General features: G+C 40.2%; 1 protein-coding gene across 1 annotated transcript; it reads left to right on the top strand.

The window, feature by feature from the left end:
* Window positions 1–131: 131 nt before the first annotated feature.
* LOC124262556 (aplysianin-A-like) lies at window positions 132–12423 on the top strand. Its single transcript, XM_046697057.1, has 8 exons — window positions 132–241; window positions 5324–5372; window positions 7120–7164; window positions 7667–8066; window positions 8933–9037; window positions 9976–10197; window positions 11260–11371; window positions 11690–12423. Exons 2-8 carry the CDS (start codon window positions 5351–5353, stop codon window positions 12359–12361), a joined length of 1578 nt encoding a protein of 525 aa, XP_046553013.1. The 5' UTR covers window positions 132–241; window positions 5324–5350; the 3' UTR covers window positions 12362–12423.

Below are 12423 nucleotides of genomic sequence, written 5' to 3'. Positions count from 1 at the left end.
TGTTCTCTCCAGTGTCTCTGATACCCAATAATGCCCATTTACAGAGGTGAGGCTTTAGCCTTTGGCTTAGTTTACAGGTCCGCCAAACTTTAGAAAATAAATTATTTTAACGTGCAGTTGATGTCAGGATGAGTCATTAAGCCGAACGTAAATGTATATTTGACACTGCCTCCTGTGACACGGCTGGAAAAAAGATCTGCACAGAGCATTACTCTCACAGACAGGCGACTTCTGCAGCCAGGTAAGTGATAGAGTCTACTCATTTCTAATTTCATAATTGTATGTTTGAGATATGTGTACGATCAACCAAAAAGATGCCCGATGCGATTTCCTGTTTTTTAACTATAGTCACTTTAAACCATATGCTCCTGTAGTTTTTCAGGTAAGCAATATGTTTGCATGTGTAGGTAGGGATTGCCACCAGTAGAGCAGGATGCGCTGATCAAAGTACTGTTTGATAGTGATTCACATCATACGTATCATATAGATGAGAAGATTTCGCATAATTGTGGGAATGGTGTGGGAAATATTTGTTGTCATATTAACGTACTACCTTTTGACATAACATGTATTTCCCGTCAAGGCATGGTTAAGCGCATTGATTTCAACGTTCTCGGCAGCGTTTAATTACATAATATCAACTAGAATCGAATATGTATTAAATAAGTTTAAGTCCGCCTTGTCATGGACTCTTTAGGATTCCGGGTTAAGATAGTTTTCCGGTAACCTATGTGGGACCCGTGAAGATCCGGGTTAGAATTGATTTTCAGCAACCCATGCTTGTTCTAAGAGGCGATTAAAGGGATCGGGTGGTCAGGCTCGTTGACTTAGTTGACACATGTCATCGTATCCCAGTTGCGTAGATCGATGTTCATATTATTGATGACTGGACTGGTCCAGACTCGATTACTTACAGACCGCCGCCATATTGCTGGAATATTGCCGCCATATTGCAACTGGAATATTGCGTGACGTGCGGAATGGTCACATTCGAAGATTTGGCTGAACAAACATATTTGACTGAACTGACTGAGTTTGGTTTTACGCCGCTTTTAGCAAGATTCCGCAACATCACGGCGGGGATCGAAATGGGCTTCACATTGTGCCCATGTGGGGATTCGAACCCGGGTCTGGCGGCGTGACGAGCCAATGCCCTCATTAGGCTAACCGCCCCCGACATATTTGATCGTTGCTCACAAAGTCAACCACAGGATCGGGTTGGACTTAAAATGATTATTTATAAACAGCCCGCCAGAAAGCTTGAATATAAATGAACATGGCCATGAATAACAACAACAACAACAACAACAACAACAAAACAACAACAACAACAACAACAACAAAACAACAATGTTTTCAACAACAACAACAACAACAACAACAAAAGACACTATGTTTTCATTATGAAAAAAAGCACTTCCAAATGACACTTGAAGATATGTTTTCATACGAGAATACAAAACAGAATACAAAACAACATGGAGACTGACTACTTAACATGATTCCGTGATAACGTAATGAAATTATCTTCCTCTGGTAACTGGACTGACAAATACAGTCGAACAACGTTATCGCGAATGTACCGATATCGGACCACGCGCCCTTAGTCCAGCAGCCGGCAACCTTCTTCTGTGATATTGCTGGTGCAGGGTGGGACTCCCATTCTCGCAGTTCTTCGGCATGGGTCTTGGTATTGCGCCTTGCGATAAATTACGTCTCGGTCAAGAAGATCTTTGGTCTTCCTCGCATCTTTACTTCCCTGGGGGCAACGTGCTTCCTCAAGTCGGTTTATGTTCAAGATAGCACCGACGTGGCCAGCGGACATCCCTGCATCTTGCATGCCAATAACTTGCCATTGAGTATTTACTGAAATGTCAGGAAAACTGCACTTCTAATACTGTGGTATTTTGAATTAGTTAAGAAAACTGCAGTGCACATACTGCAATTGCGAAATGTATTACTCCAATGAGCTTGGCGACATCGCAGCACGTGAACAAGCGATCAATAACTTTTGAGATATTGTGTGAAGGGGGTGCTTTACATGTATATTCCAATATATAGTTTGGCATGAAATGCATGTGGACCCGTTTTTTTTGTAAATATCTCTTCATTCAATGATCCAATCGATCTCAAACTGTGCAAGTGGATGTTTTGTCAGACAACCTAATCACATTGTAAATCACCGATTTTATGCATTTGTATTAAAGAATCTGTCTATGTAACTGTCAACAAAATAAACAGCAGAACGCAGACGGCTTGCAGAGGGAGGGAGCCAATGACCTGTAACAGCAGCAGTGTTGGGTCATAAAGGTAAATGCACGTGCAGTTCATGATAGTTACCTGTGCACTGCACAGAGATAGACCTTTGGATCATTCACATTGACTACTTCTAGCTGTCATCATGAAAGCTTATCCAGATGATGCCAAACGTTTCATTAGAAATGTGTTTAATTTTTTTTAAAAAGAGAGCAAACGTAGCAAACCGATTTATAAGGTGTCGGATTACATGAAACGTACAACTTTTGCTCTTGGCATGAAAAAGAACATCGTGTTAAAAATTGTGAAAAATAAACCAACAACCAATAAACAAAACCTTGTACAAAAAAGGTAGGCATCCAAAGTTAGATTCTTTTGACACCAGGGTCATCAGAGATGTCATTCGCCGGCTATTTGCTAGAAATGAACACCTGTCCACAAGAAAGTTAAAACACATCCTTGCAGAGGATCACGACATTAATGTTTCTAGGTTTATGCTAAGCAAACTACTGCTCAAATTTGGATACAAGTACAAGAAGGTAGCAAACCAGAAACTTGTAATGTGTGAGAGATCTGATATTGTGAAAATAAGGTGTAACTATCTGAGAGAAATTAAGCAGGCAAGAGAGGATGGGTTCGAACCTATATATCTGGATGAGACCTGGGTCAATGCAAACCATACTGCTGCCAGACAGTGGCTACCCACTGATCCCAGTGATGGTAGGAAAATACCAACAGGCAAAGGTGAACGTTTAATCGTTCTTCATGCTGGTTCCCACCGTGGATTCCTACCTGGGTGTGATCTGGTATTTCGGTCAAAGAGCACAGATGGTAGGGACTATCATACAAAAATGAACTCAACGGTTTTCACACAGTATGTTGAGGAACAATTGTTGCCAGCTCTGCCTTACAAAAGTCTTGTTGTCATGGACAATGCTCCCTATCACAGTGTTCGAGATCCAAACAATAGGTGCCCAACTTCCAATACAAAGAAGTCAGATATGCAGCAATGGCTAACAAATAACAATATACAATTTTCAATTAAGGCCACTAAACCACAGTTGTACTCTTTGATTAAACCTAACAAACCTCCATCCACATATAACATTGACAACATGCTACGCCAACACGGCCATAAGGTCTTGAGATTACCACCGTACCACTGTGATCTCAGCCCAATCGAACTTATCTGGGGAAACCTTAACAGTACAGTGGCCCGGAAAAATCAATCATTCAAGTTGAATGATGTCAAGCACATTGTAAACACTGCTATATGTGACATTGACATTGCACGCTGGCATGCATGTGTTGAACATGTCAAGAAGGTGGAGAAAGAGTACTGGCTCAAAGATGGCTTGGAGGAGCAAAGAGTTAATCCAGTTGTCATTCGTCTGGGACACTGATGACTCCTCTGTGGAAGAATGGAGTGAACTTGATTATGTTTAATTCTGTTATTATATTTACAGATAATAATAGTATCCAGCCAGATATGCTCAAAGAAATATAACTTCTTTTAACAATGACAGCACTGACTAATTCCAACGACTTATAGTGTAACATGAAACACTCATTTCACATAAAATTATAATGAAAATATAGATATTAACTATCTATATGCTTAAAGCTATTAGAAATGCATTGCTTAATTTGGAATGTGAACGACATCAAAACATAACACTTTTGTCTTCATTCTATCTTTTCTTCAATGAGTGTGCATGATTGTGTGTGCTTGTGTCCGAGGGAACGGGGCTTTAACAGTTCTAACCATAAGTGGTCCAATTAATGATTTAGTGTAAATATACTTTCTGTGTTCTTTAAATGCATTTCCACTTAGGTACTGCATAAACAAAATATGACATTAACATTACAAATTTAAAGATTTTAACCTACAGAATAATTCTCACTAATGGGTTTAGTGTTTAATGTTGAACAACTCAGAGAAACAAACTCCGTATGATGGTTAACAGTTGGCACCCACCTTACCCTATTCACGACCTGTGATACCTCTTCATACCTGTCACGTGCATAGCTGACCTACATTGAGGAACGTTGACCTTTATGACCCAACACTGCTGCTGTTACAGGTCATTGGCTCCCTCCCTCTGCAAGCCGTCTGCGTTCTGCTGTTTATTTTGTTGACAGTTACATAGACAGATTCTTTAATACAAATGCATAAAATCGGTGATTTACAATGTGATTAGGTTGTCTGACAAAACATCCACTTGCACAGTTTGAGATCGATTGGATCATTGGATGAAGAGATATTTACAAAAAAACGGGTCCACATGCTTTTCATGGCAAACTTTTTTTATAGTACTGTATGATCGACTGTTTGGACAAAAAATTAAACAATGCCCTTTAATTCAGTTGGTGTGTAATTATTAATGCTCAAGTCCCAGTTTATATCGAATGCGAGATATGAATACATAACCCTAACTCGAATCAAGGACTCAGTCCTACCTATGTCTTTACGACAGAATTTTGTTTTTGTGTCTGGAAAGTGACAACAAAATAGTGTTGAGAAGTGTATGTGTTTGTGGTACCGTCCCTCACATTTGACGTAGCTGTAAACATGAAACGCAATTTATAGCAATTGTTAAATCACGGGAATCACAAGTAATAATCATGCACTGTTAAAACGCAAACGCGCTTGTACCACTCACCCATTATAACTGGTTTTACGTGTACTACGGGCCTCTGGCCTACATTTCAGAAATAAAGAAGAAGACAGAAGTAATAATCATGCGTGAACATGGGCATAAAATAGAACGACTATAACATTATTACTTCATCTGTCTGCTCATACTTGGTTATTTTCTCGAATGTCTGGATACCTCAAAGTTACAAGAAGGTTCGAGATAATGGGTTCCACTGTACATAGAATTAACCATACGTGTAGGAAATATCAGTGATCGCAATGTATGGAGATCATTTTCAGTCAGAACACCTCCATGGTTTGCCTCCATGTTGTGTGGTGTGCAGACGTCGGCCAAAATACAATGCTACTTTGGACGATAAAAGTTACAGATGCCAACGGTTCTGCTAACGGGTTTCCTCATTCTTGCAGGTTCTGTTGGGCATTGGTGACTTGGAAATGAAACTTTGGCTGTGTTTATGTAAGTACTCGTATTTATGTGAGTACAAGCGTTTATGCCAGTACTAGTGTTTATGTAAGTGCTAGAGCTTATGCATCAGTGTTTACGTGAAGCAAGTGTTTATGTTAGTACTAGTGTTTATGCCAGTACTAAGTGTTTATGCCAGTACTAGAGCTTATGCATCAGTGTTTACGTGAAGCAAGTGTGTATGTTAGTACTAGTGTTTACGCAGTACTAGTGTTTATGTAAGTGCTAGAGCTTATGCATCAGTGTTTACGTGAAGCAAGTCTTTATGTTAGTACTAGTGTTTATGCCAGTACTAGTGTTTATGTAAGTGCTAGAGCTTATGCATCAGTGTTTACGTGAAGCAAGTCTTTATGTTAGTACTAGTGTTTATGCCAGTACTAGTGTTTATGCCAGTACTAGAGCTTATGCATCAGTGTTTACGTGAAGCAAGTGTGTATGTTAGTACCAGTGTTTACGCAGTACTAGTGTTTATGTAAGTGCTAGAGCTTATGCATCAGTGTTTACGTGAAGCAAGTCTTTATGTTAGTACTAGTGTTTATGCCAGTACTAGTGTTTATGTAAGTGCTAGAGCTTATGCATCAGTGTTTACGTGAAGCAAGTCTTTATGTTAGTACTAGTGTTTATGCCAGTACTAGTGTTTATGTAAGTGCTAGAGCTTATGCATCAGTGTTTACGTGAAGCAAGTGATTATGTTAGTACTAGTGTTTATGCCAGTACTTGTGTTTTTTGTAAGTGCTAGAGCTTATGCATCAGTGTTTACGTGAAGCAAGTGGTTATGTTAGTACTAGTGTTTATGCCAGTACAAGTGTTTCTGTGAGTGCTAATGTTCATACACCAGTGTTTATGTCAGTACTGTGTTTATCTTATGTTTTATGCGAATACCAGTATTTATGTGAGTACCAGAGTTCATGTTGGTTACAGCGTCTGTGCCCGTACTAGTGCATATGCTATTACTAGTGTATATATGGCTGCTAGTGTTTATGCATTAGTGTTTATTATGTGAGCACTAGTGTTCATGTCACAGCTAATGTTTAGGTGAGTACAAGCGTTTATGTAAATACTAGTTTTACTGTGAGTTCTAGAGTTTTTGTGAGTACAAGCGTTCTCTAGCACGCAGGGCAGGTTTACTAAATTTTGGGCCATTGTACTTGCTGAAATATTTGTGATTTTACCCTGAAATGCTATTTACGTCGTGCACACAAACATTCATCAGTTATCTAAATATCTTACCAGTGTTCCCTATTGTAAAAAAACGTAGATACGTGTAGAACCGACAACCTTGTGACAGTTAATGCATAATGTATAATGCAACGAGATTCATAAACGGTTGACCGCCATATAGCGGGAATATTGCTGAGTGCGGCGTAAAACTAAACTCACTCACTCATATACGGTTGAAGCGCAAGGATCAGTGGAGTTTCTTATTTTTTGACGTTGGGCTTTACTGTTGATAGAACAATGGAGATGGATGAGTTAAATAGGGATATGGAGCTGACGGGTTTAGTTAATGAGTTGCGTTGATGAGGTTCAGAAAATTATGCGTCTTCATTTAGTTAAGATATAGCTTCCAGGATGACGAGGTTTTCTTGCCACAATGAGCTGTTACCCTGCGATAGAACTGAATCGTCGTTCAAGATAGGTTACATCTAACTCACTAACTCTAAATGCTAATGTTTTGATGTATTGAACATTAACCCAGTCTGATACAACATGTACACGTGACGTCATCCTCTCTTGACAGCACTATTGCCACTGGTGACCAGCATCTGGCCGGATCCGCCGCATGGTACGTCCGCCATCTTTGTCTCTTCCCACGGAACATTATCAGCATGGATATCCAGGAATCGTTCTTTTGGTTTACATCAGTTGCCAGTAAACGTTATGTGTTTAGATGCTTTGATCTACCTTTCATGTATGTACCTTCTCGGTAATGTATTGTACTTACATAAAGGTGCATCAACTCGTATTACCTAAGTGATCGGTGGACAATGAATCTATCTTTCCACACACATACTTACATTGCAGGTAGATCTCCTATATGCTTGTCCTGCTCAAATAGATAAGAATCGAAGAATAGCAGACGTCAGGAAACAAACTTAGCGTTATTTCCCATACAATGTCATTTGGGAATGCCGTAAGTATCGCGAGAATGGCGTCATACATATGTTGTGAATGTAATACCAATAATTCCGTAATTCAAGCTTGAAACGTTAGATTGTCTCGGAGTGTCTCTCAGCCAATAAGAAAACGATCTGGAGTGAGGTAAGTGATTTCTGATCTCATTTTAGACAATTATGAAGAGGACTGTCTCGATGTAGCCATCATTGGTGCGGGAATTGCTGGCACGTACACCGGCTACCGTCTGAGGAACAGAGGTCTGAGGATGGCCATTTTTGAATACTCAGACAGAATTGGAGGCCGAATGTTCACTGCTGAGATCCCCACAGTTACCGGGACGACTGTGGACTTTGGAGCGATGAGGTTAAAACCCAGTGAACACACTTACCTCGTGAACACCGCAAGACAACTAGGACTCAGAATTGTTGACTTTCCTTTAAACTTTGGCAACCCCAATGAAACGGTGTATTACCTCCGTGGTCGTCACCTTCGGACAGAAGAACTTGGTGGACCACGGACGCCGTACAATCTGAGGCCACAGGAGAGACTCAAGCCACTTGACCTTCTGTGGTAAATATCTCTTCAGGCAAATTGAACATATTCTTGTTTCTGTACGTTTTAATGCTCACTCAATAAACATTTTGCTGAAGACGAAACACGTATCAATGTACCATTTATGGTATCAGCATATTAGGTAGGATCTCTCTGCCACTCTCCAAAAACAGGCCTGACTCAAAACACACCTTTTTTAAACGCTACGTTTCATAATTCCTTGTATATTATTGTAATATGACCTGTGACTTGTCAGAGCATTGCCCTTGTGTGGTTATACAATTACTCTTAGTATTTATTAATGTTATAAAAGGTGTCGTTCAGTTTCTAAAGGGACATGACAGCGAGGTCTAATGTTTGTCATTAATAATAATTTTGTTCACACCTATTTCGAAATATGCGCATTTATCCAAAGTAATGTCTTTTGGAAGCCTTTAGAAAATTCGTCCTTGGTGTGTTACGTCATGCTTATCACAATTTCGAAAAAATATATTGAAAGACAGATCCCACTTTTCACCTTACCTCAACAGCGGATTGCGAGCGATATACTATTCCAAACGGTAATAGACTACGTTTTGATTGGAGCATGTTATTCTGAAATGTGACTGAATTATCAAAATACATAAATGCATGTATGTAGCTCCTCTTGTAGCTATTGTCTAAGACTGAGTAGGGCGGTGGGGTAACTTAGTGGTTAAAGCGTTCGCTCGTCACGCCGAAGACCCGGGTTCAATTCCCCACATGGGTACAATGTGTGAAGCCCATTTCTGGTGTCATGATATTGACATGATATTGCTGGAATATTGCTAAAACCAAACTCACTCACTAAGACTGAGTATGTCACGCGGTATATTTACCCAGTCTATTCTGAATCTTCCTTCCAGGCGGCTGTACACGACGTACACCAACATGAGCACTGATGGCTACCCTTCTGAGTCCGAGATATACAGGATATACACGACTGACGGCGTGCCGCTATACACAATCACGTAGGCCATGCAGAACATTAATACAAGCCTCATGAATACACAATGCCATTTAGAAAGTGGTGGCTGAGCGGGTTAGGCTGTGTGCGGGTTAGTTTGTGTTCTGGCGATTAGGTGCCTGACTCTGAGGGTGTGGGTTTGAATCCCGGATGGGCTCCGGACTCAATCCAACAACAAAACTAGAAAGTGCACTTTACTCAGACAGTGTAATCCCAAATATAACATATGTTACAAGCCTCATGTTAAACAGCGATCTATTTTAATTCATTTCCCAGTTCGTGAGATGCCAGTTATTTTTTCTATGTTGAAAAACATCTGTGCAAAGACATTACGTTACTGGTTTCTAATCTTTGTCTTTTCCGTATATTTCAAAAGCATTGTGTGAAAACAGTGACGGAATGTAGATACTTGTCTATATGAAGTGATCTCCTGATGTCTGATGTTTGTGGTGTATGTCTGTTACAGAATGTAGATACCTGTCTATATGAAGTGATCTCCTGATGCATGATGTTTGTGGTGTATGTCTGTTACAGAATGTAGATACTTGTCTATATGAAGTGATCTGCTGATGTCTGATGTTTGTGGTGTATGCCTGTTACAGAATGTAGATATTTGTCTATATGAAGTGATCTGCTGATGTCTGATGTTTGTGGTGTATGCCTGTTACAGAATGTAGATACTTGTCTATATGAAGTGATCTCCTGATGTATGATGTTTGTGGTGTATGTCTGTTACAGAATGTAGATACTTGTCTATATGAAGTCATCTCCTGATGTCTGATGTTTATGGTGTATGTCTGTTACAGAATGTAGATACTTGTCTATATGAAGTCATCTCCTGATGTCTGATGTTTGTGGTGTATGTCTGTTACAGAATGTAGATACTTGTCTATATGAAGTGATCTCCTGATGTATGATGTTTCTGATGTATATCTGTTACAGCATGGACGAATTCCTAGCTCGTTATGCTAGCAGAGAGGCCTACAACTATTTACATGATGCCCTTGTCTGGGAACACGCTACAGGAAGGTTTGGTGCTTTGATAGGTCTGATTTTCCTGGAATACGGCGGTGTAGATTCCTTCGCTGACCTGAAAACTATCGATAATGGCATGGATCAGGTGCCTAAAACACTCCTCACCAGATACTTACTGTCCAGTCTCAGGTAAAGCAATGTTGTCGAGTGCAAGGTAAAGTAGTGTTGTCAAGTGTTATACAAGAAGTTGTTATCTATAAATTTTGTTCAAAAAGTATGAGTTAATGTTGTCAAGTGCAAGGTAAAGTAATGTTGTCAAGTGCAAGATAAAGTAATGTTGTCTAGTGCAAGGTAAATTAATGTTGTCAAGTACAAGGTAAAGTAATGTTGTCAAGTCCAAGGTAAAGTAATGTTGGCAAGTGCAAGGTAAAGTAATATTGTCAAGTGCAAGGTAAAGTAATGTTGTCAAGTGCAAGATAAAGTAGTGTTGTCTAGTGCAAAGTAAAGTAATGTTGGCAAATGCAAGGTAAAGTAATGTGTCAAGTCCAAGGTAAAGTAATCTTGTCAAGTGCAAGGTAAAGTAATGTTGTCAAGTCGAAGATAAAGTAATGTTGTCTAGTGCAAGGTAAAGTCATGTTGTCAAGTCAAAGGTAAAGTAATGTTGTCAAGTGCAAGGTAAAGTAATGTTGGCAAGTGCAAGGCAAAGTAATGCTGGCAAGTGCAAGGTAAAGCAATGTTAAGTGCAAGGTAAAGTAATGTTGTTAAGTGTGAGTTAATGTTGTCAAACCTACGCTAAAATAATGTTGTCCGGTGTTATGCAAGAAGTTGTTACGCATAAAATTTGTTCAGTAAAGTGTACGTTACTTTTTCCAAGCGTAAAATAGTATTGTCAAGTGTACGTTAATGCTGCCAAGCGTAAAGTAAAGTAATATTATCAGGTGTAAGTTGTAAGGTAGGATTTTGTTGTGAAGTGTAAGGTAAAGTAAGTATGTCAAGTGTGCGGTAAAAAAATGTTGTCCAGTGTAAGGTAAAGTAATATTGTTGGGTAAAGGAAATGTAAAGTAAAGTAAAGATAAAGTAAGAGTAAAGTATAAAAAGGTACCGGCACCATTATGTGTTAAACGGTTCAAACCTTGGCGGAAAAGGTTTGAAACTATTGAAGGTAAGATATTTTAGATTTAAATTGAAACAGTGACTGTAATCTTTCGAAGAATATAGGCAACTAAATTGGCGTCATATTTCATGTTTAAGACATTCGATTCACCTAAATCGTCAGCTGGTGGCTATACAAGGTCGGCCTGGCAACTACAAGTTGACATTCCGCTGCACACAGACTGTCGATGGCTATACTACACCCACTAAGGTGATATGTTTTCTTCAGTAAGCTAGACAACCACTGTATCTGAGGCATACACATTTTTTTCGCATGACTGTGTGATATGTTTGATTAACTCTGAAGAACTATGAGAGAGAGAGAGAGATTTTAGAGAGAAGAGACAGCAAGCACACAGAGACAGACAGAGAGAGAGAGAGAGAGAGAGAGAGAGAGAGAGAGAGAGAGAGAGAGAGAACATACGTTCATAGAGTGGTAACAGTAGTAACTATGAGTGATGATCATCTGTGTCTAGACTCGATTATTTACACCTGTACGCCTGTAACGTTAAATCACTTACTGTTTCAGTATCCAGAGAGGCATGTGTGTGCCAGAAAGGTTGTCTTAGGTGTACAGAAGGATTGTGTGGAGCAGGTGAATTTCGCGCCGTACAGACTCAGCCGAGAATTCCGCCGGCAGGTTAACGCTGTACGCCCAGTCCAGGCTCAGAAAATATTTCTTGCCTACCAGTACCAATGGTGGAAGAGAGGAAACGCCGACATTACCCATGGGCGTTGCGATCTGCCCAGCGACTTCACCTACGACTGGCGTAGGGGCACCAACGGCTACTACATCCACCTGCCGTCTTACAGTGACGGATCAGCTAGTGTTGCCAGCTGGCGGGAACTTCAGAACCAAGGCAGCACCATATATGGTAGCATGCCAGGAGCTCAAAGAGTCACCACAGCAGTGCGGAAAAGGATACACACCTACATGAGCAGATTGTACAGAATACCCGAGGCAGATATACCTCCAACTGTGGGCGGGGCCATGCAACTGTGGGACACATACCCATATAAGGCATCCTGGCATTTTTTCAAACCAGGATTCAATATGGAGCAGACCCGGGATTACATGCTGAAGCCATTCCCCGACCATGACGTCTTCCATGTCTCCGGGTCCTGGTGGCCAAACAAGCTTCAGAGTTGGTCCGAGGCAGCACTGAGAGCAGTTGATCTTGCCGTCCGACGTTATCTGTAGCCTCTTGTCCAATCTCTGAGTTACAACCTTACTTAGGAAATAAAGCTGCTTCGTGTCCTTTA

The sequence above is a fragment of the Haliotis rubra genome, unplaced genomic scaffold (assembly GCF_003918875.1).
Source record: "Haliotis rubra isolate DU_JTF1 unplaced genomic scaffold, ASM391887v1 Scf844, whole genome shotgun sequence".
In the NCBI taxonomy this organism is placed as follows: domain Eukaryota; kingdom Metazoa; phylum Mollusca; class Gastropoda; order Lepetellida; family Haliotidae; genus Haliotis; species Haliotis rubra.
Note: the sequence above shows the minus strand (reverse complement) of the source record. Positions and strands in the feature narration are given on the sequence as shown.

Excerpts from the sequence above, each read along its gene's own strand:
- LOC124262556 (XM_046697057.1), top strand. The coding sequence starts at position 5,351 with ATGAAACTTTGGCTGTGTTTAT. Across the intron at positions 7,165-7,666 it reads CTGGCCGGATCCGCCGCATG|ACAATTATGAAGAGGACTGT; the intron begins GTACGTCCGCCA and ends ATCTCATTTTAG. Across the intron at positions 11,372-11,689 it reads GCTATACTACACCCACTAAG|TATCCAGAGAGGCATGTGTG; the intron begins GTGATATGTTTT and ends TTACTGTTTCAG.